Here is a 25735-nt window from a genome sequence, read left to right on the forward strand (position 1 = left end):
AGACCAAGATAAACTTATTTGGTTCAGATGGTGTCAAGCGTGTGTGGCGGCAACCAGGTGAGGAGTACAGAGACAAGTGTGTCTTGTCTACAGTCAAGCATGGTGGTGGGAGTGTCATGGTCTGGGGCTGCATGAGTGCTGCCGGCACTGGGGAGCTACAGTTCATTGAGGGAACCATGAATGCCAACATGTACTGTGACATACTGAAGCCGAACATGATCGCCATCCTTCGGAGACTGGGCCGCAGGGCAGTATTCCAATATGATAACGACCCCAAACACACCTCCAACATGACCACTGCCTTGCTAAAGAAGCTGAGGGTAAAAGTGATAAACTGGCCAAGCATGTCTCCAGATCTAAACCCTATTGAGCATCTGTGGGGCATCCTCAAACGGAAGGTGGAGAAGCACAAGGTCTCTAACTTCCACCAGCTCTGTGATGTCATCATGGAGTGGAAGAGGACTTCAGTGGCAACCTGTGAAGCTCTGGTGAACTCCATGCCCCAGAGGTTTATGGCAGTGCTGGAAAATAATGGTGGCCACACAATTTATTTACACTTTGGGCCCAATTTGGACATTTTCACTTAGGGGTGTACTAACTTTTGTTGCCAGTGGTTTAGACATTAATGGCTGTGTGTTGATTTATTTTGAGGGGACAGAAAATTTACACTGTTATACAAGCTGTACACTCACTACTTTACATTGTAGCAAAGTGTAATTTCTTCAGTGTTGTCACATGAAAAGATATAATAAAATATTTACAAAAATGTGAGGGGTGTACTCACTTTGTGAGATACTGTATGTCCTTTTATTAAAAGTCAGCAGCTACAGTATTTGCAGCTGCTGAATTAATTTTTTTCTGGCCAGGCTGGACAACCACTTTAATTTAGGCTTTAATTCCATATATCTGAAGTTTTGTACGGGTGTGGGAATTTTACATACAGATTTGTGATTGGCATAATAAGCTCTCTTACATAAAACAAACTAGTCTTTAATTTTTTTCCTGGTCCTTTTATGGAAAGATGTTTGGCTGGTTAGGTTACTTATCCTGCTTAGCAGGTTATCTATAATTAATAGGATAATTAAAATCCCAGCACACACCTGTTAAGGGAATTTAACTCTTGGTGGTAATAGTTGAACAAATGCCAAGCAATATGTGGACCTCTCGGAATCATAGAAGGTCTATGCCCATTTTGATGAATCTTGGTAGCTCAGCGTATCTCCTAATCACTGTCTGGCCTTATCATCTCCTACTATAGTCCTTCTCCTTACCGTCTGCCACTTTGTTCAGCATCAGTGACATAGTTATTAAGGCGTTTCCATTTGTCACTCACATTTGGTTTGGCTTTAGATTCCAAGCAAGTGAACCTCATTTCCCCAGCCAGAGACTTTTAGAATGAGTGTCAACTTTATAAGCCACAGTTATTTCTTATGTGAGATTGATGAATAGTAAGAGTCAGGAGGACTGGGTGGAGTATTGCAGGTTGATCACGTCTTGTGTGAGAATGATTTCCTTCTATTCCATCTACAGGATTTCATTTTCAGCTCTGCTGTCAGGGAACTTGAGAAGGGAATGATGAGAAGGATGTCAACTGAGAAAATTAAGTTTATGGAAAAAGAAGAATTGGAATCATTCTATCAGCTGTCAGTTAAGGTATGATTTGAGAGACGGGTCTGTAGACCATCCAAACAACTAAACCGGATGAAAGGAGAACAGGAGATTTGTCAAAGAAATGAAAATTTTGCTGAGACAGTGAGATTCTGCTTGCGGTGAGTGGCAACCCTTCTTTACAGCCCAGGACATGAACTTTGCAGGGGTGGTTGGGGCACTGCCAAGAAGATATCATGCAGGGGAATGCTACCTGACTGCTCTCTCCTACTCAACCTGGATGGGGTGTGAAAGTCGCCCAATGAATTCACCAGAATTGGCCCAGTTCTGCTTTCGGCTCAGGAAAGTAGACCAGAAGCTGCAAGAGATGAGAGCCATCTACCAGGGGTCAGGTGAGAGAGCTGGGGAGAGATTGAAGTGGTCAACTGTTCATGATCACCAAAACCATGAAGTAGAGAGTTCAATTTCAGCAGCCAATGGAAGGTTTTGATAAAAGACAGTTGAGTAACTGTCAATTTTTTATACCTCTTGGGAACTTCAGTGGTGGGATCATTGATTTTGGATTCCCAAGTTTTGCCATCATTCAAAGAGGTTTAAAAAGAGTCTTGCTTATCCTGTAACATTGTATATTTATTTTATATTAGGTAGAATGTAACAGGAGGAGCAAAACTTCCAAGCAGGTAGGGAATATTTCCATGCAGCAAGTTAATACTAAGTAGAAGAAGGGGCCTGTGGTTGATTTGACTTTTAATGTATTAAACTGAAATGTCAAGATTAAGGTGCATGTAAAGGCAATTCTTCCTAGTTTTGATTGGAGTGTGGAATCTATGGTTTTTATTGCTGTCTGTGTCCTATCTGGGGAGATTCAACTCTCTATGTTTCCTGGTGACCATTGTCATTGAGATTGAAAATGATGGGAAATCCTCCAATTGTAACACTTGTTCTTATGACAACTCTCTAAAGCTGGCTAAATACTAATCGGCTGGCCCAGTAGGATCCGGCCAAATTTTAATCAGTATGTGGCTAACCCCACTCAACAGAAGTCAGTCTTTTGATCTACTGTTCTCAATCGGACATGTTCGAAAATTCTCCTTGATCAGTGGCTGCAGCAAATCAGTGGAAACCAGTGATCAGTGCAATCTGACAGCAGCGAGTGCCACTGTCAGGATACAATGTCTTGGTTTGGGGGGAGATTTGTGTGGATGGAGAAATCTGCAGCTGACTGAATGAAAAAATGAACTAATATTGTATGGCCAGAAAAATTGTGACTAATCAGATTTTATATATTATCATCTGGGAAAATCCATCACATTATCTCTTACCCATCTAAGACCCCTTTCACGCTGGGGCCCCGGCTGCGTTAGCGCTAAAGCTGCGCTCATTTTAGCGGCGCTTTAGCCCTGTTTAAGCGGCACTATTTGGCCGCTAGTGGGTTGCTTTTAACCCCAAAGAAGCGGTTAAAAGCGCCCATGCTTTTCAGGCGCTTTGGAAGAGCTACCCATTCATTTTCAATGGGCAGGGCATTTTGGGAGCACTGTATAGAGCACCACCCCAGTGTGAAAAGACACACTGAAATGAATGGGAGGCGGTTTTCAGGCGCTATTTAGAGGCTATTTCTAGTGCTAAAATGCCTGAAAACCGGCTCAGTGTGAAAGGGGTCTTAGAGAAACAACTTGTTTTTGTCCCAGTTTTACTTTCTCAAATGTTGTAAAAAAAAATTGTACCAAATTTTTTTTGTTGGCCTGACCCTTCAAAAAGTGGGATACCAATAATTAACACCAGCTTCCCTCTTTTCAAGAATGGTCTTAAGTGTTCAACTTTGACACTGTCCTTGATAAAGAACATCTACACAGAAGCATTGTTATGTTTATTAAAGGTCGTTCTTATTGTCCATCTGTTGTTAGGATCCTTAGACTTCACTATTTGGGGATTCCAAAATATGGCAAACTTAGGGTTTGTCTTGATGAGCTTCAATAGGCAAATGCAGCATGCTTTTTATATCAGCTTAAGGGCCTGTGTTGATGGGGTTTTGTTCACTGGGTTTGCAATTCCATACAAGTCTTTGAGAATACAAAGCTGCCATGAAGCAGGTCAAATGCAAGTCAGAAGAGGGTCATCTGCGTGTCAAATGAACTTGTCAGTGAGTTCTGAATGATCTCAGAACCATCTCAGTGTTATGTCAAACTGATGCCATTGACACAAGCCCAAAACCCATCGACACAGGCCCTTAAACATTTCTGAGATCATTCAGAATTTGTTGAAGTTGAGAAGTAGTTCTGAAGCGAACAAAAGCCAGTTAACACAGGCCCCAAAGATGGCCAAAGATTGACAGATGTCTCCCTGTGGATGATGGGTGGGAGAGATCTGCCTCTATTGTAACATATTATGGGAGCATTGGTTCTTGCCGTAGTAGAAACTCAGAAGAGGGATGGCAGAAAAAGACCTAGTGGTCTATTAAGTCTGCCCCATTTTTTAATGATTTTTTTTTTACTTTTTTGTCTGAGTATAGGTCTATGTTGAGCCAATTACGACACTGGCAAGTAGGCAACAATACATCTTTACACTTCACCAAAGGGAACGATCAGTGCCTGGTCACACAAACTTTCCAATGACAGCTGGGGGCTACAACTAGGGCCCTATCAATGTAAGCCATGCTTGAATAGCAAGCATTGCTTGCAAAAAAAAAAAAAGATTGTTTATGACTCCCTAGCGCTTAGTACTGTTTTAATATTTAAACCATGGCATCCCAGCCAATTAAGTGGTAAACAAATCTGTTCTAGTCTACAATTTAACAACCCATGGCTTTCCATTGACTAATAAGGCATATTGGGATTTATAGTTCCTTGGTGCCAAGTTGCCAACTGACAATGACCTTTACTTAGTAAGAAAATTAGGTTACACATAGCAATCAGAATATTTTTAGTCTGACAGCTGTATGCAGATGATTGGTGATGTAAGTTACACTACATTCTTTGGCAAAGGCATGTATTATACATGAACCATGCACCGGCATTTATTCAAATCTTTAAATGTAAAATTTGTCCTTACACAAATGTGTAACTGCTATCATAAATGAATGTACAACATAGATTCTGAAACATGGAAAACGTTTAGAAAAAAGCAAGAATTGTATAGATCATTATGAAGTGATGGGCTGCATTCCAAGAATGGACACAAGCCTCCCAATCCCACCCCTATATGAACATCTAATACAATGCATCAGAGAGCACTGGGCGATCTTGGGTTACCCTGGGGGGTTTTTTAGAGTCTTTCCAAACATCGGGTATGCTCATTAATGCTGCCAGAAAATTTTTTAATCTTTGTAAAATCTTTGTGTAACATGGTCAGTCTTTCTCACTGTGAAGAGGAACGGAAGGTATTAATCATATGTGTCCTGCTCTGGTCTTATAGGGCGAATAGCAGAAGAAACAGCAGCAGGACCCAGGCATCTCAAACCTTATTATTTTAACTGAAAACAAGTGCTGATATTGAGTGTTTGGGGTGTCTACAAAGACCGAAGTCTATTGAGGTTAACTTCAAAGTGGCCTGATATATGGTATGCCAAACCTTGGGGTGGGTAGTGAGGAGTAATGTGTCAAAAATAACAGCGCCACAGAAATGTGCTCAAATGGATAGCTGCTACTCTGATTATTGTAAGTAAACAATAAAAAACAATGTATAGTGATAAGAGTGGCGCTAGTCCACACAATAACCTAAAAAAATACAATCTTAATTCGTAAATAATCAAAACATATATCTATATATAATATCACAAGTGTGATAACAACACCTGTGAAAAAATATAGAAATTCTATAAAAGTGCTAGTGCATATCAAAGTGCAAACAATCGTATTGTGCAATATCATTAAAGTTTAAGTTTTTTTTTTTTTTTTTTTTTTTTATACTCAAAATAATTAATGATAAAGAGAATCAACAAAAATATAAAAATAACAAATTATTCAATTTATAAAAAAAATGTCTCTGCTTATAAGTGCATGAAGTACTCCACCGCTGTGTGAATCCTTAACCACTCTCACCAAAATGAACTCACCAGATCGATAAAATGGTCAAATTATGAACCAGCAAGAAGACAACGATCCCCAATCACAGTTTTACGGTCACATTCCCTTTACACAGGTCACAGTAAATCATGGGGAAGACAAAACAGAAGGAAGGAGGCTCCCATAGCGTAAAACCATCTCACAGGTAAATTAAAAATTCTCTGTAATCCACTCACATTTGAAGAGTGCCTACCCGGCACTAGGGGGTAGGGAGCTAATAATAGCCGCTCATCTCTGGACCTGTCATTGACCACAAGCGCGAGCCGGAATACGCAATGTCATCAGTGTCCTTGCCCCACCCTACGTCCGTTTCGTCGTGTAATGATTTAGTGTGACCTGTGTAAGGGGAATCTGACCATAAAATGGTGATTGCGGATCGTTTGGAGACACAGTGGTCCTCTTGCTGGTTCATAATTTTACCATTTTATCGATCTGGTAAATCCATTTTAGTGAGAGCGGTGAAGGATTCACACAACGGTGGAGTACTTGATGCACTTATAAGCAGAGACATTCTTTTTATAATTTGAATAGTTTGTTATTTTTATATTTTGGCTGTTTCTCTTTATCATTAATTCTTTTGAGTATAAAAAAAATAAAATAATTGTTTAGCACTTTAATGATATTGCACAATACGATTGTTTGCACTGCACTTTGATATGCACTAGCACTTTATTATCATTTATACATTTCTGCACAGATGTTTTTATCACACTTGTGATATTATATATAGATATATGTTTTGATTATTCACTAATTAAGATTGTATTTTTTGGGTTAATGTGCGGACTAGCGCCACTCTTATCACTATACATGAATATTGGGGACAAAGTTCAAATGACAAAAGTTTATAACACTTAAAGGTCAAATCAAAATGTTTATTGAAAAAAAGTTTTAGATGAAACCAACGCATTTCAGGGGAAATGTTTCTACTTCCTCAGGGCTGAAACTGTGGATCTGATTGGACTCATGATGAAAAACAGTTACGAGACTTATGTAAGGGTTTGATCCAAGGGGGTTGATTTACTAAAACTGGAGAATGCAAAATCTGATGCAGCTCTGCATAGAAACCAATCAGCTTCCAGGTTTTATTGTCAAAGCTGAATTGAACAGGCTGAAGTTAGAAGCTGATTGGCTACCAAGCACAGCTGCACCAGATTTTGCACTCTCCAGTTTTAGTAAATCAACCCCAAACTGTCAAGCCTTGACACATTGCAAACTACTGACCCCAAAGTTTGGCATCTGAGCGTTCCCTAAGACCCCATACACATTATTAGATTTTCTGCAGATTTTTGTCTTCAGATTTACCAAAACAATATAATATGAGGTCAAACTTTAAGAGTTTCCATTTGTATGCAATCAGGCAGGCCCTTGCACTGCATGGTTTTGGCAAATGTGAAGACAAAAATCTGCAGAAAATCTAATAGTGTATATGGGGCCTGAAGAGACTATCTATCAGAGAAACAGTGGCTCAAGACCAGAACAAGGTCCTCATACACTGCACCTTCTTGGCACATCAGCCTTTTTGAAGGAAGACTGAATTGTATGTTATATCCAACAATATCAATACCTGGCTTCCATTGCGTCGGTGCTATCACATCTATAAATCTGATATGTTGGATAATATACCCCAGCTGAGAGATGAAAATTATATTACCATTCTTGAAAGCATTTCACTGAACATTTACCATATAGACACTCAGTAGATGCGGTGTATTATAGCAGAGTTAGCATATGTATAATGTGTTTTATTTCTTCCCTCTCCATTGTCTCACCACCTTACCAGGTCCTTTCTCTTGTGACCATTCTGAGCTCAGGCTATCGGAACTGCTCCAGTCCGTTGTAATCCTCCTTTTCAAATATCCAGCTCTCAAAGCCCACTGCGTACAAGAAGCCATGACCAACCTGATCAACAGAGTGCGAGGTATGCTCCTACACCATGCTCTTAAAATAAAAATATAAAGTATAAGTAAAATAAGTCTAAAAATATAAAGTAAAGTATACAGTCAGTAAAATAAGTCTAAAAATATAAAGTAAAGTATAAGTAAAATAACTCTAAAAATATCAAGTAAAGTATAAGTAAAATAAGTAAAAAAATATAAAGTACAGTAATACCTTGATTTACGAGTAACGCAGTATATGAGCGTTTTGAGAGACAAGCAACATTTTTAAAAAAAAATTGTCTTGATATACAAGCACTGTCTTGATATACAAGCAGTAGTTTTACTGTGAAAACAAAAGAATTACACTTACAATGTCAAGGAGTCTGGTGTTCATCCATGTAAAGCCGCTGTGTATATGTACAGTAAAGCTGTCAGAGACACCCAGAGACACTCCGAGCTGAGTGGGGCGGGCGTAACGTGCGTTCGGAGCACCCGGAAGTGATGTCAACAGTTCCCGAGTGTCTCCGAGTTCTCCAGGAAGCGCTGGGAGCAACCATTGCCCCCGAATCTCTGGCCACATATAGCGCTGTATACTGTACACCAGGGGCTTTACTGTGATATACGCAGCGGCTTTACATGGATGAGCTCCAGACTCCTTAACATTGTGAGTGTAATTCTTTTTTTTCTATACATCAAAACTGTGATTCTTCTTTTTTTTTTTCAACACAGAGGTACAGTACAGTATTCCTACTACAGTACTGTACAGTATTTATATGAGCTTTTGCTCATATTTTGATCATTTTGTACATTGATAAATGGTTGTGGAACAAATTATCTGAGTTTTCATTTTTTCTTATGGGAAAATTTGCTTTGATGTAAAAGTGCTTTGGATTACAAGCATGCTTCTGGAACAAATTATGCTCGCAAACCAAGGTATTACTGTAAAGTATAATTAAAATAAGTCTAAAAATATAAAGTAAAGTATAAGTAAAATAATAAGCTGTACTTTATGGATGCTATAGGATCCCTATGCTGTGATATGAGTGGACTAGTGAACTTGCCCCCTCCATCTCACAAAAATCGTTCATTAGTCAGACAGGAAGTGCTCACAATATCGAGTGTACCAGTTTTTCTGCTTGGCACATATCTACAGGTATTTTTACCATGATAACATGTATAACATGTACAATCCTGTTCACTGTTTTTCTTTTATGGTAAGAGTACTTGAGCTGTAATGAAAATGGACGAACTCCTTAATTATAATGAGTCTACAACATATAACAATAGTTCATTGCTGGACTACAGAACACCTCCCTCTCTCCTTACCTCTATAACCCCTCCTTGCTTACATTCTCAGCATAAGGGAAAGAGTGCTGAGAATATAAAGAAGGCGATTATGGAGATGAGGAAAGTGGGTGGTGTTCTGTAGTCCAGCAGGGGAAAACTCAGGAAGAGCTGTTGACACTGCTTAGGCCACAGTCACATTGATGGCCACCGGAGAGAATACGTGGATTCTTGCGGGTGGAGCTAAACATTGCATCCACATAGTATTGAAGCAGTCTTCACCAGAATCAATGGTCTGTGCCGCCGCTGTTCTCATGTAACCACTCATCTGAGCAGTTACATGCATATAAAGCCTCTGATCAATTATGGATCCTGACGTTTTGCATCCAGGGATGGCATTTTAATGGCATTTCTGGACACAGAATCCAGTTTGTACAGGTCCATAGCACAGAATGCAGCAAACTATCTGGCTCTGGCCACCATGTAAATATAGGATTTTAGAAGAGAGACTGTGTTGTCAGCTCACTGGATTTATGGCAGCATCAACAGGTATTTTCTGTGCTTGAAGCATTTTAAAGAAACAAAACATAGAGAAAAGTGCATGTTTCACAGAAATGTACTTAATATGCTTTTTCTTTTTTTTTTTAAATATTTGCCCTGATATACACTTAAAACTAATATTCAAAAGATGAGAATTTTATAGTACAGTGCTGAAGATTAGGGGGATTCATTGCAGCATAACCATCAAGAACGTTGACCTTTGCTAGAAATCAGGGACAGTGGGCAATTATGCAAGTGCAGCATCTCAATAATATTAGGAAGTAGTATAAGCAGTAAGCCGAGCCCTGCCCCTCCGTATGAGATATACAGTCTCATTAGAGTGATTGCAATGCTCAGCACTCTCACTTTGCACTTCCTGATGTGATGTCTTCTGTCAGGAAGCTGTGGCTGTTTGTCACTACATCACTGAGCCCAGGTTCTGCAATTGATAGGGGTGGCCACTCCATCTGGGCCTGGGAAGATGGCGACAGGCCGAGGAGGGGGTAAGAAGCTGAGTAACCTGCCCCGTGTACTTGTCTTTGCTCAGTGTTTTGGCTCTCCATCGTTGTTTCTGTGTCGCTGTAGCTTATATACTTTTTTTGCCAGAGCTTGTTCCTCTTTATCCTTCACCGTCATGTAACCCATGGTGGCTTGTGCAGCTGCCCTATACGTAGAGGACTTGGTGTGACCACATAGGCAGTGTATATTCAGTAAGGCATACATGTGAGTTGCCATGCAGCAGTTTTGTTAGTGAACGTGTTTCCTCTCTATTGTGATGAAGCAGTTTAGTACAGAAATTAAGAGTTTGCTACCCTATCATAAGAGCAAAGGGGAGTGATGTACTCCTCAAAATTTTATATCCAGCAAATCGTTTCAGCAGGAGTGAATATCAATTGCGAAATGGCTATCAGCCCAAGTTAGTGCAGGTTGCATTAGCCAGTAGCAACCAATCAGATTGCACTACACTCTCCAAGCATACCCAAGTCCTAGGATAATCTGCTATGCCAATTTTAACCATAGTCAGCAATATTGTGCTGATCCCAATGACTTTTTGTAGGACCATCAATGTGTTGTGTGGCCTCCCTGGCCAATTTTGAGTCACAGAGAGGATGAGCTGTTATGCCAATATTAACCAGCTCTTGGTCTGTCCCACAAGACTTTTGTTTGACCATCAATGCATTGCGTGACCTCATTTGCCAGTTGTAAAGCCTTGTACGCACTACTACTTTTTTCATTTAACCCAGCTGACAGCTCAGGTCGAAGCCTTTGTACTAACAATCCAATGTTAGCACAGTGATCTCCCCTGCTGTGCTATTGTGTTCGGAAAGCCCCCCCCCCCGCCAGAACACTCTGGTCAGCACTTTCAGCCACCAGGAGCCGGTCGGCAGACCTTTTTCAGACATGATCCTTACATACAAGCGGGCCGAATGTGTGACGGTTTCTATTGAACGAGCCGATTCTGCCCAGCATTTGGCCCGTGTGTACTAGGCTTTAGCCATAGAGAAGATGAGCCAGTATGCCAATTTTAACCAGCTCTGACAGTCAAGAAGCTGGCCCACCTTCTCCTGCTCTCCACGGCTTTCCATTGGATCTTCGCTGTGGTGTGTGGCCTCACTGGCCAGTTGTAAGTCAGAGAGAGGATGAGCTAGTTTGTCAGTTTAAAATAGCTCCCAAGGTCATGAACCTCACCCTTCTTTCTTCTGCTCCCCACAGCTTTTTGTTGGACCATCACTGTGGTGTGTGGCCTCAGTGGCTAGTTGTGAGTCACAGAGAGGAGGGGTGTATTTAACTAGCTCTCATAGTCAAAAACCTGGTCCCACCTTCTGCTGCTCCCCACAGCTTTTTGTAGGACCATCAATGTTTTGTGTGGCCTCACTGGCCAGCTGTGAATCACAGAAAGGATGATCCGGTATGCCAATTTCAACCAGCTCCCATAGTTCTAGACTAATGCCGCGTACACACGAGCGGACTTTACGGCAGACTTTGACCGGCGGACGGGATTTCGTCGGACAATTTGATTGTGTGTGGGCTCCAGTGGACTTTGTTTTCTCAAAAGTTGGACGGACTTAGATTTGAAACATGTTTTGAAACTCGAGTCCGGTCGAAAAGTCCGCTCGTCTGTATGCTAGTTCGACAGACAAAAAGCCACGCTAGGGCAGCTATTGGCTACTGGCTATGAACTTCCTTGTTTTAGTCCGGTCGTACGTCATCACATACGAATTCGACGGACTTTGGTGGACTGTGTGCAGGCAAGTCCGTTCATTCGGAAAGTCCGTCATAAAGTCCGTCGGAAAGTCCGCCGGGCAAAGTCTGCCGTAAAGTCCGCTCGTGTGTACGCGGCATAAGTCCCACCTTCTTCGGACTCCCATGACTTACTGTTGAATCACTACTGTGGGGTGTGACCTTTCCGGACAGTTGTGGGTCACAAGGAGGATGAGCTGGTATGCCCATTTTAAACAGTTTGCAGAGTCAAGCCCCTGGCCTACCATCCCCTGTTCTCCATGACATTTTTTGCGGGATTATCACTGTGCTGTGTGGCCTGTCTGGTCAGTTGTGAGTCACAGGGACTAAGGGAACAAAGGCCAGGCTCTTAGCTCAGAAAGCCACTCAAAACCTTTCCATGGAGAGTGGCAGTGGGAGTAGAGGGATCATATAGATATGCAAGTATAGAAGTGGTTGAAGGAGTCTAACATAAGCACTATATAGCCAACATGTGTATGTTGTCATAGGGAATTGGTAATAAACCTTACGTGAGGGTGTTTGGTCGTAGTTAATAAAAGGTGTGTGTGGCTTTATTTGGCTTTTATTTTCAGTCAGGCCTCAAGAGTCCTAGGGCGCTCAAAAGGAAATCTAATAATAAAACTTACATTACATACCAGCAGGCACTTTAAATAGGTTGGATAGAACTTCATGAATGCCTTTCAGAGACATGTCACCTTGCCAATGCAATGAATAGGTCATCTCCTATCCCTTCATATACTTACCCTACCCACTTTGCCCCCTATTTCTTGCTCCTCCAAAGCTGGTGAGAATATCGAGCACTTCCAGGTTAATGGGGAGAATGTGACCTGCTGCTCTGTGACAGTGCCCAAGCCTAGCAGCTAGTCCCATGACTGGGGGAGAGATGTCATTACTCCCCTGGGTCACCGACGCAGCCAATCTCAGTGCCAGTTGAAGGAAAGCAAGCAGATGCGAGTGAGTGCAGATAATGTGGCATAGGCAAGGTGACAGAGTCTCTTTTAAGCTTAATTTTTATTTTAAAGAGGAAGTAAACCCTGATGGGTTTTACTTTCTCTTTGTTCCCTGCAAAGTAAAAGCATAATGGGCTAGTATGCATCGCATCCATCTTCAACCCCTCTTCGATATGGGGCCGTGGACTCCGGCTCTGTTACTGGCCAAAGTTGCGCAACGTCACTCCTGCGCATGCGCACGGAAGCCGGCGGTCATGGCACGGGCACTATAGAAACGGCACGATCTTGCCCTTTCTTCAGTGCGCATGCGCTGATGACGTCGGCACAAGTTTATATGGCGAATATCTCCTAAACCGTACAGGTTTAGGAGATATTTCCAGTACCTATAGGTAAGCCTTATTATAGGCTTACCTGTGGGGAAAAGTGGTTGTACAGGGTTTAAAACCACTTTAAATCTTTAAAGGTGAATTCTAGGCTAAGCAAAATACAAGCAGCATTTTTGCATTGTTACTTGGATCTGCGTGTGTTTTATGTAATTCCTCCAGATCTGAGCAGTAATACTTTTTTGCAGGAGCTTCCTATAAATAAAGACCAGTCACTGCTGCTCTCTCTCCTTTTGTAGGGTGACTGGTCTTGTCTCCGCCCCCTCATGTAGTTTTCTGTGGACACGCAGTCTGTAGTGGGTGGAGCCTGCTGGGTCCCTCCCACAGCTCTGCTCTTTGCACAGGCAATGTACAGCAGTGATGATGTCACTGGTACTTTTACAAAGTAGTATCTAGGTTTGATGCACACAAATTAGATTAATATTATTTGTGACTATTGAGGACTATATAAAAGTGCCAGTAGCTTAGATTTACATTTTAACATTAACACAGTAACTTTTTTAAAGTACTTCAGGAGATCTCTAAGCATTTGTGATGTGCTTTGTGATTGGTTAGGCAGAGAGGGTGGGTCTACGTCCAGGGGCGATCACTTGCAGGTGATTACAAGTGAGTGCCCACAATTAGCTGTGAGAGGTGGCAGCTTCCCATTGCTTTCAGTGCGGCTGTCTCCTGCAGCTAATCGCCGGGAACCCCCCCTGGGGTTCTCGCATGTAATCATTGTTGGGCCCATTTGTAAGTATAAATGTAGCTTTAAGAAAATAGCCAAGCTAAGAGTTGGGTTGAAAGTGTATCTAAAGTCAAAACTTTTTTATTTCTTTAGTTTTGGATGGGTCTAGAACCTCTGTCAGGTTTTTATTGCTGTCTTCCAAGTGGGCAGATTGACCCTCCAAAATCACCAGAACAGAATACAGGGGACATCATCCATTGAGGACATTTGTGATTTTTCTCACTTTGAAGAGATTTCCTCTTACTTCCTGTCTACAGGACAGGAAGTGAAGGAAGTGCTTACCAATGTGACACAGATAGCTAAACAAAAACTGACAGGGTTTGAACCCTTCCCTACTCTATCCAAAACTTAAAAAAAAAAAGTTTTGGCTTTATATATACTTTAATCATTGTTTGCATTAGACTTTTTCTTCCAAGTGGAATTCTTGTTTCCAAGTCTAAGGTTCAATATACCCTAAAGGAAGAAGTGTTTTATCACCTAGTGTTTGGCTGTAATAACGGAAAATCATATCAAATACTTACCGTAATTTTCCTTTCCTGACGCCAAACCATGGCAGCATACTAGTGATAGAGCTCCGCCTCTCTTCCACTCCCTCAGGACCAGTGAATAGTATAAATTAAAGGCCTAGTTCGGCCCCACCCCATTCTTTGTAATTAGCTACATACTGAAAACGTACAAGGGTGGGTCCATATGCTGCCATGGTTTGGCGTCAGGAAAGGAAAATTATGGTAAGTATTTGATACAATTTTCTATTTTCCTGAGGCTACCATGGCAGCATACTAGTGATAAATAACTAGCTGACAGGGTGGGTTCTACTTGTCAAAACAATTTTTAATTAGAATGGGACAGAAGACGCCTTCCTCCGCAGTCCACTAAGGGCAAGACCCCCAGATCTACTCCGTACTGCTTGAAAAGGTATCCTGGGGTGACCATGATACTTCCCTGCAGATGGATTCCATGGACGCCTTAATGGGCAGCCCATGAGACGGAAAACGCTCTGGGAGAGTATGTATCCACTGCTGAAGGAGGTTCACGAGGAGGAGGTAACCTCTTTTCCCTCACGAATTTCAGCTGGAAAGAAGAAAGGCTTATTACATGATCTGAAAAGCGCAATTATGTATAGGGACTTCAAGTTCTGTACATGTCCAATTTGTGTGACCCTCCTGAGTGATCCTCTGGAAAGTTAGGCAATGCCCAGATGACTGCTAGATGGAGGGCTGTTGCTACCCTTGATACAAGATGATCTACCGGACACAAGTCTACTCCTTCTGGAAAGAAAATAATATCTTTTTCTGAAGCTCTCGAAGCTTGAATTTCAGACATCCTTCTGCTTGAAGATCTTGCAATAAATACTGCCTAGTAGGTAATGTCACAAACTGAACACTGACCTGTTGGAGAAAATGGTCAAACCGATTTGAAATCCAGCAACACCGATAGATTCCACTGGGAAAGATCCTCCTTCGTGGTAGTTGAAACCTCCTGTCTTCAAAATTTGTGCAAACAAAAGGATTTCCGACACATTTAAGCCTCGTTATTGCCAACCTATTCGACACTTGCAATCTCAAGGAATATAGGCTAAGGCTCATGTCTAATCTGGTCTACAAGAAGTCCAGAACAGCTGTCACCGGAGGTGCAGTACTGTCAATATCTCGCCCTGCTGAAAAAAATAACGCAAACTTGTTCCAGATTTCGGCATAGATGTTGTTAGTAAAGTGCCTTTTCACACTCCACAAGGTAGAGATCATCCTGGAGCAGGCTGAGTTCTCAAGCTTCCCCATCAGTCGTCCTGTTTGCAGCCACGGCCTGCGTATGGGGAATTGGCTTCTGTCTCACAAGATGAATGGCCACGAAAACGCAAGGCCCTCATTGTCAAAATGGAGGAATGGATACGACTACCATGTTCACTCTCGACAGCCTCAAGAGGAATCTCATTACGAGAAATGTTGTTGGAAAATATATAGGCTAGATTGCAGATCCATGGAGAAAATCAAGGCATTTGTCCCCTCTGCCTTGGGGTGCGGAACTGATTCAGACATCCTCCTAAGTTTGAAATTGCTGTGAGAAGCAATGTAGTCTGTCTGTGGTTGGCCCCACCTGTGAACCAGCTCATAGAAGACCTACAGTGTAGGGCCCACTGGTGCTCTGGCAAGTTTGCATGATGGTCAGTCTGTCTGTGTGTTCAAGTCCCCTAGGAGGTAAACTGCTTTCAGAATTCGCAGTTGATTTCCTGACCCCGACAGTGTGGGGTTCACCTCTCTTAATAGCATATTGCCACAAGTTCCTCCTTGGTGATGAATATAGGCAACTGCTGCCATGTTCTTCAACTGCAGAGAGACTTATCTTCCCTTGATTCTGTGTAGTAAGGCAAAAGGTGCTAAAGAAGTTGCTTGGATTTCTAGGGCATTTACATCCGCCTTCCGTGGCTCTTGAACTTAGAGAGCATGAGCATACGCATGCGGGGCTGGTAAAAATTCAAAGCAATCTGCAAAGGGAGGCACTCTTTTCCTGAAACTTACCATATGATGGTCTCCCACCTTTGAATTTGAGGGTCTTTTGTATAAAGGGTGACTGACTCATGATCTGAGGACAAATGGGATGGCCAGCTGAGAAAAAAACAAGGATAGCTGAAAAGGAAATTAGCATCAGAGAGTGAAAGGTTTAGATGTGAAAGAGAAAAATATACATTGGTAACAAAAAAAAATGAAAAAGGGTTTTTTTTTTTCCTTCTTTTTTTCCCTTCTTATTTACCTTAGACAAAAGTCTAAGGTAAATAAATAAATTATTTCCCATACATACACCTACGAATACCAAAGAAATGAATGAACCATCTGGCCCCCCAAGCCTCAGCCCGCAGACACTTACTTACTGGCAGATTTCGTTTCTCTAAAGAGGAAACACCGCAGGACCCCATCAAGACCCACAGAAGGGGTTCCCAGGCTGCTTAGCGCAATTTAGCTAGGACTTTGCACTGGGAGAGGCTCAACCCAGCCGGATGATGCACGGAGTCAGAGGTGAGGACTGCTTACTCTTCACTAGTCCGTGGAGGTATGAGGAAAAATAGAAGAATGAGGTTGGGCCTAACTAGGCCTTTAACCACTTGCTTACTGGGCACTTAAACCCCCCTCCTATCCAGACCAATGTTCAACACACTTTGAATGACAATTGCGCGGTCATACAACACTGTACCGAAGTGACATTTTTATCATTTTTTCCCCACAAACAGAGCTTTCTTTTGGTGGTATTTGATCACCTCTGCAGTTTTTAGTTTTTGTTAAAAAAAATGGAAAAATACTGAATTTTTAAGAATTTTTTTTTTTTTATATTTTGTTCTAAAAAATGTAAAACAGGTAATTTTTCTCCTTCATTGATGTACACTGATGAGGCGGCACTGATGGGCACCGATAGGTGGCAGTGATGGGCACAGATGGGTGGCAGTGATGGGCACTGATGGGTGGCAATAATGGGCACTGATCAGTTACACTGATAGGCAGCACTGCTAGGTGGCACTGATTGGCACTACTGGTGGGCATTGATAGGTGGCACTTGTGGGCATTGATAGGTGGCACTTGTGGGCATTGATAGGTGGCACTTGTGGGCACTGAGAGGTGGCACTGTGGGCAGTTAGGTGGCAATGGCAGGTGGCACAGATGAGACAGATGTGCCTCTTCCACTTCAGGACCGATGTCCCTTGCACCTGAGCCGGTGATCGGCTTTTTTTTCTACTCACGCTCTCAGCGTGAGTAGAAAAAAAAAAAGATTACCGATCTTTTGTTTACATCATGTGATCAGCTGTCATTGGCTGACAACTGATCACATGGTAAGGGGCCGGGACCGGCCCCTTACTCGGATCGGTGATCACCCGAGTCTCAGTGACTGGGTGATCACAGCGCGCTCGACGCACGCCCTGCAGGGCGCGTGCACAGGGGAGGCCGTCATGACAGTCTCCCGGAAATTCAGGTCCGCGCTATGGCCGTTATTCGGCCATAGCGCGGATGTCAAGTGGGTAATTTATGCTATTCACTGGTCCTGAGGGAGTGGAAGAGAGGCGGAGCTCTATCACTAGTATGCTGCCATGGTGGCGTCAGGAAAGAACATTTATTTACACTAAGAAAAATGCATTTCCCGGGATAAAGTTTGTCCAAGAGACAAGAGGACCTCATTTCTCAAAGCCAAAGGAAAGCAGAGGTCCATGTTACAAACACGTGAAAAGCCACAACACTAGAAGGTCTCGTGCACACTGGAGCTCAGAGAAGCTGCTTCTTTGATCTTTTGAGCTGTTTTGAAGTTTTATTATTCTCTGCCTGTTAACTCCCCTCCATGTATATATATGTACACTATAGGGGTTTTCAGGTAGAGGAGCTTACAGGCATGAAAAAAAACCTCCAAAATCATACTCAGGAGAGGAGCTTTTAAGCTGCAAATACACATGGCGCTGGAAAATGTGCAAAAACGCAATTTTTTGAGTGTTTTGCATTTTTGGGTTATTTCCATGTACAGACCACTGTCTTTCATTGGATACCTTCCAGTAAGCCTTTGGAGTTACATATATATACATTATATTACCAAAAGTATTGGGACGCCTGCCTTTACACTTACATGAATTTTAATGGCATCCGGGGTAAATATAAATCAATGATTATTTATTTATTTTTTTTTAAATAAGAAATCAGATTCTTTTGATTTAAATATGATTTTTTTTATTTAAATTGATTTTTTTTTTATTTTTATCAAATTTATTTTTATAAGATGCTGTTGGAATAAAGATCTAAGGATAGTTTTCTATTTAAGATACATTAATAATTTAGTTTATTCAGCATGAAATGCAGTTTAGTTATGTAGCACAAGGCTGTACGTGTATATTCTGCAATATTTAAATTATTGGTAAACTCATTCAATGAATCCAAGCTCTGCAAGCTGAGATAACATGCACCGCATTTATGCATTCACACAATTTCACAGTAACCGTGAGATAAACCAAAGTTTAGGAATATTCCTTTATCCCATTGTTTTGCAAATCTATGTACACTACAAACTGTATGATTGAATTGGTTCCGATATCACTGTTTTACTAACCTGACAGCTTATTATTCTAAACGGGAAACCTTCATTTTTTGGCTAATATTAAAGATTCTAACTACCAACAAGAATGAGTCCTTACATTTAAAGAGCACCTGTCATTTCAGATCCATCATGGCAGCGCCTGTTAGCGGGCATCCACTCACCTGCTGCCGCCACGTCCCTCACCTTGTTGTGTCACTGCCACATCACCAGCCGTTCCATTAAAGTGAATGAGACTGTTGGTGAGTCAACAGCGGCTCAAAGGAGGAGCCGCTGCAGGACAGAGATGACAGTTCCTCTTTAAAAATTATGATTTCAATCAACCTGATTTAAATCAAGCCTTTTTACTAGTGATTTAAATCAAATCCACCCTGATGGCATCCGAGTCTTAGTCCATAGGGTTCAATTTTGAGTTGGCCCACCCTTTGCAGCTATAACAGCTTCAACTCTTCTGAGAAGGCTGTTCACAAGGTTTAGGAGTGTGTCTATGGGAATGTTTGACCATTCTTCCAAAAGCGCATTTGTGAGGTCAGGCAATGATGTGGAGGAGAAGGCCTGGCTCGCAGTCTCTGGTCTAATTCATCCCAAAGGTCTTCTATCGGGTTGAGGTCAGGACTCTGTGCAGGCAAGTCAAGGTTCTCCACCCCAAACTCGCTCATCCATGTCTTTATGGACCTTGTATGTGCACTAACACTGGGATGCCATTAAAGTTCACGTGTGTGTAAAGGCAGGCGTCCCAATACTTTTGGTAATATAGTGTGTATATATATATATATATATATATATATATATACTGTATGTAGATAGGTATAAATATGTGCATATAAATATGTACAGTCAGGTCCATAAATATTGTGACATCAACACAATTCTAATCTTTTTGGCTCTATACACCACCACATTGTATTTGAAATGAAATGAACAAGATGTGCTTTAACTACAGACTTTCAGCTTTAATTTGAGGGTATTTACATCCAAATCAGGTGAACGCTGTAGGAATTACAACAGTTTGTATATGTGCCTCCCACTTTTTAAGGGACCAAAAGTAATGGGACAATTGGCTGCTCAGCTGTTTCATGGCCAGGTGTGTGTTATTCCCTCATTATCCCATTTACAAGGAGCTGATAAAAGGTCCAGAGTTCATTTCAAATGTGCTATTTGCATTTGGAATCTGTTGCTGTCAACTCTCAATATGAGATCCAAAGAGCTGTCACTATCAGTGAAGCAAGCCATCATTAGGCTGAAAAAACAAAACAAACCCATCAGAGAGATAGCAAAAACATTAGGTGTGGCCAAGTCAACTGTTTGGAACATCCTTAAATAGAAAGAATGGACCGGTGAGCTCAGCAACACCAAAAGACCTGGAAGACCACGTAAAACAACTGTGATGGATGACCGAAGAATTTGTTCCCTGGTAAAGAAAACACCCTTCACAACAGTTGGCCAGATCAAGAACACTCTCCAGAAGGTAGGTGTATGTGTGTCAAAGTCAACAATCAAGAGAAGACTTCACCAGAGTGAATACAGAGGGTTCACCACAAGATGTAAACCATTGGTGAGCCTCAAAAACAGGAAGGCCAGATTAGAGTTTGCCAAACAACATCTAAAAAATCCTTCACAGTTCTGGAACAACATCCTATGGACAGATGAGACCAAGATCAACTTGTACCAGAGTGATGGGAAGAGAAGAGTATGGAGAAGGAAAGGAACTGTTCATGATCCAAAGCATACCACCTCATCAGTGAAGCATGGTGGTGGTAGTGTCATGGCGTGGGCATGTATGGCTGCCAATGGAACTGGTTCTCTTGTATTTATTGATGATGTGACTGCTGACAAAAGCAGCAGGATGAATTCTGAAGTGTTCCGGGCAATATTATCTGCTCATATTCAGCAAAATGCTTCAGAACTCATTGGATGGCGCTTCACAGTGCAGATGGACAATGACCAGAAGCATACTGCGAAAGCAACCAAAGACTTTTTTAAGGGAAAGAAGTGGAATGTTATACAATGGCCAAGTCAATCACCTGACCTGAATCCGATTGAGCATGCATTTCACTTTCTGAACACAAAACTGAAGGGAAAATGCCCCAAGAACAAGCAGGAACTGAAGACAGTTGCAGTAGAGGCCTGGCAGAGCATCACCAGGGATGAAACCCAGCGTCTGGTGATGTCTATGCGTTCCAGACTTCAGGCTGTAATTGACTGCAAAGGATTTGCAACCAAGTATTAAAAAGTGAAAGTTTGATGGATGATTGTTAATCTGTCCCATTACTTTTGGTCCCTTAAAAAGTGGGAGGCACATATACAAACTGTTATAATTCCTACACCGTTCACCTGATTTGGATGTAAATACCCTCAAATTAAAGCTGAAAGTCTGCAGTTAAAGCACATCTTGTTTGTTTCATTTCAAATCCATTGTGGTGGTGTATAGAGCCAAAAAGATTAGAATTGTGTCGATGTCCCAATATTTATGGACCTGACTGTATATATACACTCACTGGCCACGTTATTAGGTGCACCAATTCAATTGCTTGGTAATACAAAGTTGCTAATCAGCCAATCACATGGCAGCAACTGAATGCATTTAAGCATCTAGAAGTGGAGGAGATGACTTACTGAAGTTCCAATCGTGCATCAGAATGGGGCAGAAGGGGGATTTAAGTGACTTTGAACATGGCAGGGTTGTTGATGCCAGACAGGCTGGTCTGAGTATTTCATAAACTGCTGATCTACTGGGGTTTTCACACACAACCATCTCTAGGGTTTACAGAGAATGGTCCGAAAAAGAGAAAATATCCAGTGAGTGGCAGTTCTGTGGATGAAAAGGCCTTGTTGACATCAGAGGTCAGAGGAGAATGGCCGGAGATGATAGAAAGGTAACAGTAAATCAAATAACCTTTTGTTACAACCAAGGTATGCAGCGCACAACACATTGAACCTTGAAGCAGATGGGCTACAGCAGCAGAAGACCACGCCAGGTGCCACTCCTGTCAGCTAAGAACAGGAAACTGAGGCTACAATTCGCACAGGATCACCAAAATTGGACAATAGAAGATTGGAAAAATATTACCTGGTCTGATGAGTCTTGATTTCAGTTCTGACATTCAGATGGTGGGGTCAGAATTTGGTGTAAATAACATGAAAGCATGGATCCATCCTGCCTTGTATCAACGGTTCAGGCTGGTGGTGTAATGCTGTAGGGGGATAATTTCTTTGCACACTTGGGGCCCCTGAATACCAATTGAGCATCATTTAACACCACGTCCTACCTAAATATTGTTGCTGACCATGTCCATCTCTTTACGACCACATTGTCCCTATCTTCTGATGGCTTCTTCCACCAGGATAATGCACCATGTCACAAAGCTCAAATCATCTCACCACTGGTTTCTTGAACATGACAATGAGGTCACTGTACTCCAATGTCCTCCACAGTCACCAGATCTCATCCAATAGAGCACCTTTGGGGTGTGGTGGAACAGGAGATTCTCATCATGGATGTGCATTCGATAATTCTGCAGCGACTGCGTGATGCTATCATGTCAATATGGACCAAAATCTCTGAGGAATGTTTCCAACACCTTGTTGAATCTATGCCAGGGAGAATTAAGACAGTTCTGAAGGAAAAAGGGGGTCCAACCTGGTTCTAGCAAGGGGTACCTAATAAATTGGCCGTGTATATATGTATATACACATACGGTATGTGTGTGTGTGTATATATAGATATATATATATATATATATCTATATATATATATATTATTATTATTATTATTATTATTATACAGGATTTATATAGCGCCGACAGTTTACGCAGCGCTTTACAACATTAGGGCAGACAGTACAAGTACAATACAATTCAATACAGGAGGGATCAGAGGGCCCTGCTCGTTAGAGCTTACAATCTAGGAGGGAGGGTCAAGTTATACAAAAGGGTAATAGCTGTGGGGGATGAGCTAATGGAGAAAATAGTGCAGTTGTTAGATGGAGGCAGGATAGGCTTCTCTGAAGAGGAAAGTTTTCAGGGATCGCCTAAAAGTGGATAAATTTGGAGACAGTCTGACAGATTGGGGTAGGGAATTCCAGAGGATGGGCGAGGCTCGGGAGAAGTCCTGGAGGCGGATATGGGAGGAGGTGATGAGGGAGCTAGAGAGCAGGAGGTCTTGGGAGGAACGGAGATGGCGATTAGGTTGGTATTTTGAGACTAGGTTAGTGATGTAGCTGGGGGCAGAGTTGTGGATGGCTTTGTAACTTATTTTTAGTATTTTGAATTTAATTCGTTGGGCGAGTGGTAGCCAATGGAGGGATTGGCAGAGAGGGGTAGCAGACACTGAGCGGTTTGTAAGGTGGATGAGTCTGGCAGCAGCGTTCATGATGGACTGAAGGAAGGATAGTCTATTTAAAGGTAAGCCAATGAGGAGTGAGTTGCAGTAGTCAAGGCGAGAGATAACCAGGGAGTGAATCAGGAGCTTTGTGGTTTCCTTGGTTAGAAAGGGACGTAGTTTAGAGATGTTGCGGAGGTTGAGGCGGCAAGCTTTGGAAAGTGATTGGCTGTGGGGCTGAAAGGAGAGTTCAGAATCCAGGATAACACCTAGAACCCTGACATGTGGGGACGGGTGGATGGTTGTGCCATTGCTCTTGACAGAGAAGTCAGGGGAAGAGGCACGTGGGGGAGGAAATATTATAAGCTCGGTTTTGGACAAGTTGAGTTTGAGGAAGTGGTGTGACATCCATACAGATATGTCGGTTAGTAAGTTAGTAATGCGTGAGAAGACTGATGGAGTGAGTTGAGGGGTGGAGAGATAGATTTGTGTGTCATCAGCATAGAAATTATATTGAAAGCCGCGAGAGGCTATCAGCTGACCCAGGGAAGAGGTGTAGATTGAAAATAAAAGAGGTCCAAGAACAGAACCTTGGGGGACCCCGACAGAGAAGGGAAGAGGAGTGGAGGAAGTAGAATTGTAAGTGACACTGAAGGTGCGGTGGGATAGGTAGGATGAGAGCCACTGAAGAGCACAGTCACGGAGACCGAGGGAGTAAAGTTTTTTGAGGAGGAGGGGGTGGTCAACCGTGTCAAAGGCAGCTGAAAGGTCCAGAAGTAGGAGTACAGAATAGTGTCCATTGGTTTTTGCAGTTAGTAGGTCATTTGTGAGTTTTAAAAGAGCAGTTTCTGTGGAGTGTTGAGGGCAAAATCCAGATTTAAGGGGATCAAGAAGGTTGTTTTTAATGAGGTGGTCACTCAGTTGGTTGTAAACCAGGCGTTCGAGAGTTTAGAGGAAAAGGGGAGCAAGGAGATAGGGCGTAGGTTGTTAAGATTGGTAGGGTCCAAGGACGGCTTTTTGAGTATGGGGATGACCAGTGCTTGTTTTAGAGCGTCGGGGAAGATGCCAGAGGTGAGGGAGAGATTGAAGATGTGGGTTAGAGAGTGTAGGATGGGGTCAGAGGGTGACCGTAGCATTTGAGAGGGAACAGGGTCCAGGGGACAGGTGGTTAGGTGGGCGATAGAAAGGAGTTTAGCAACTTCATCTGTAGTAGCAGATTTGAATAGGGGGAGTGTCAGTTGTACCTGTTGACATGGGGTCTTAGCTGGGGGAGATACCTGTAGAATGGAGATTTCATCACGGATTGTATCAATCTTGTTTTTGAAGTGATTAGCGACTTCCTGGGCAGTGAGTGAGTCAGTGGGTGGAGGCGGTGGAGGACAAAGTAGAGAGTTGAAGGTAGAGAAGAGTTTATATATCTAAGATTATATATATATATATATATATATATATATATATATATATATATATATATATATATATATATATTTTTTTTTTTATATATATAAGATTTTATATAAGAGTTTATATATATATATATATATATATATATATATATATATATGTGTGTGTGTGTGTGTGTGTGTGTATATATAAACAGTGGGTATAGAAAAGAATCACCCCCGTAAACAAAACACATTTTTTGCAGCCTGATATGAAGACAGACACAGTTTATGTTTTATCCAGCTGTATTTACGCAGCAGTTCAACTTATAACATCCAAGTGAAATATATAACACCAACATATCTGAAAAAAAAAAATTCTAAAACAGAATCACTGAGTTGTAAAAAGGATCACCCCCTCCTAAAAACTCTATCAGGTGTAGCTAATCACCTTCTCAATGGCACACAAAGCCATTTGACTTTCAACACTTGACACCAAGAAAGAATTGGTGACAGGGGAGGGTCCTTCAGCTGATTGACAGCCAATCTGTTTCTGTGTGCTGTATGAAGGGGGTGTGTCCCTTCCCTCCAATCAGCTCTCAGAGCTCTCCTCACTGATGTAACTTTAGCTCTCCACCCGCTGACTTTCAGAGCTGAGAGATCCCTTGTAAGTTCTGCACTTTGAATGAATGTTGAGGAAAAACAGGTACAATTGATGTAAGAGGATTAGTTTCATCTCTGTTAGTCACTTCATTGGGTATATGTGAGGGCTTTCAACCACTATAAGTGATTGAGGCCCCATATACACCTAGTGTAGGGTGAACGCATGCTTTTTGTGCTCGATTTTCTTGTGTTATCACATGCCATACATAGGACAGCCCATTTACTTGAAGCTCCAGAACCTTTCCAAGCATAGAGCTTCACGCATTTTTTAAATGTGTGGTTTGGTACATTAGTAGCGTGTTTGTTGGGCATTTTGTAGACTAAAACGCACGTTTTCTGGCAGAGTCTGGGGTGTCATTGAGAATTAACGACACCCCAAGCGCAGCATACGTTTTTCATGTGTTCCTGGAACATTTGCAGAAACACGCATTTCTGAGCACATTCCAGAAATGCGCATGCAGCCTGTCTGGGATTCACCTGGACAATCCGGGTTTTGAGACATGTGTCCGGGTTTCAGTCCACCTGAAACCCAGACACATTATTCAGACAGGAATGTGGCTCAGAACAGGGCCTGACAGCAGGGTGAGGGGGCACTATGCGCCCTGCATTACTATTCTCTTTGGAGTGCCCAAAGGTG

The 25735-nt window shown here is 42.1% G+C and overlaps 1 protein-coding gene across 4 annotated transcripts in view; it reads left to right on the top strand.

The window, feature by feature from the left end:
- The first annotated feature begins 1331 nt into the window (after positions 1–1331).
- The window catches only part of GMIP (GEM interacting protein), a 152089-nt gene continuing 127685 nt past the window's right edge, over positions 1332–25735 (top strand). For 2 of the 4 annotated variants that reach the window (XM_073622506.1, XM_073622507.1), the window contains exons 1-2: positions 1332–2000; positions 7453–7590. In XM_073622506.1, coding sequence (XP_073478607.1) covers positions 1802–2000; positions 7453–7590 — 337 coding nt within the window. In that variant the 5' untranslated portion in view covers positions 1332–1801. Of the gene's footprint in view, positions 2001–7452; positions 7591–9712; positions 9877–25735 lie in introns of those variants that run through there. The other 2 variants (XM_073622508.1, XM_073622509.1) reach the window with 2 other exon arrangements.

Source organism: Aquarana catesbeiana, linkage group LG03 (genome assembly GCF_042186555.1).
Source record: "Aquarana catesbeiana isolate 2022-GZ linkage group LG03, ASM4218655v1, whole genome shotgun sequence".
NCBI lineage: Eukaryota > Metazoa > Chordata > Amphibia > Anura > Ranidae > Aquarana > Aquarana catesbeiana.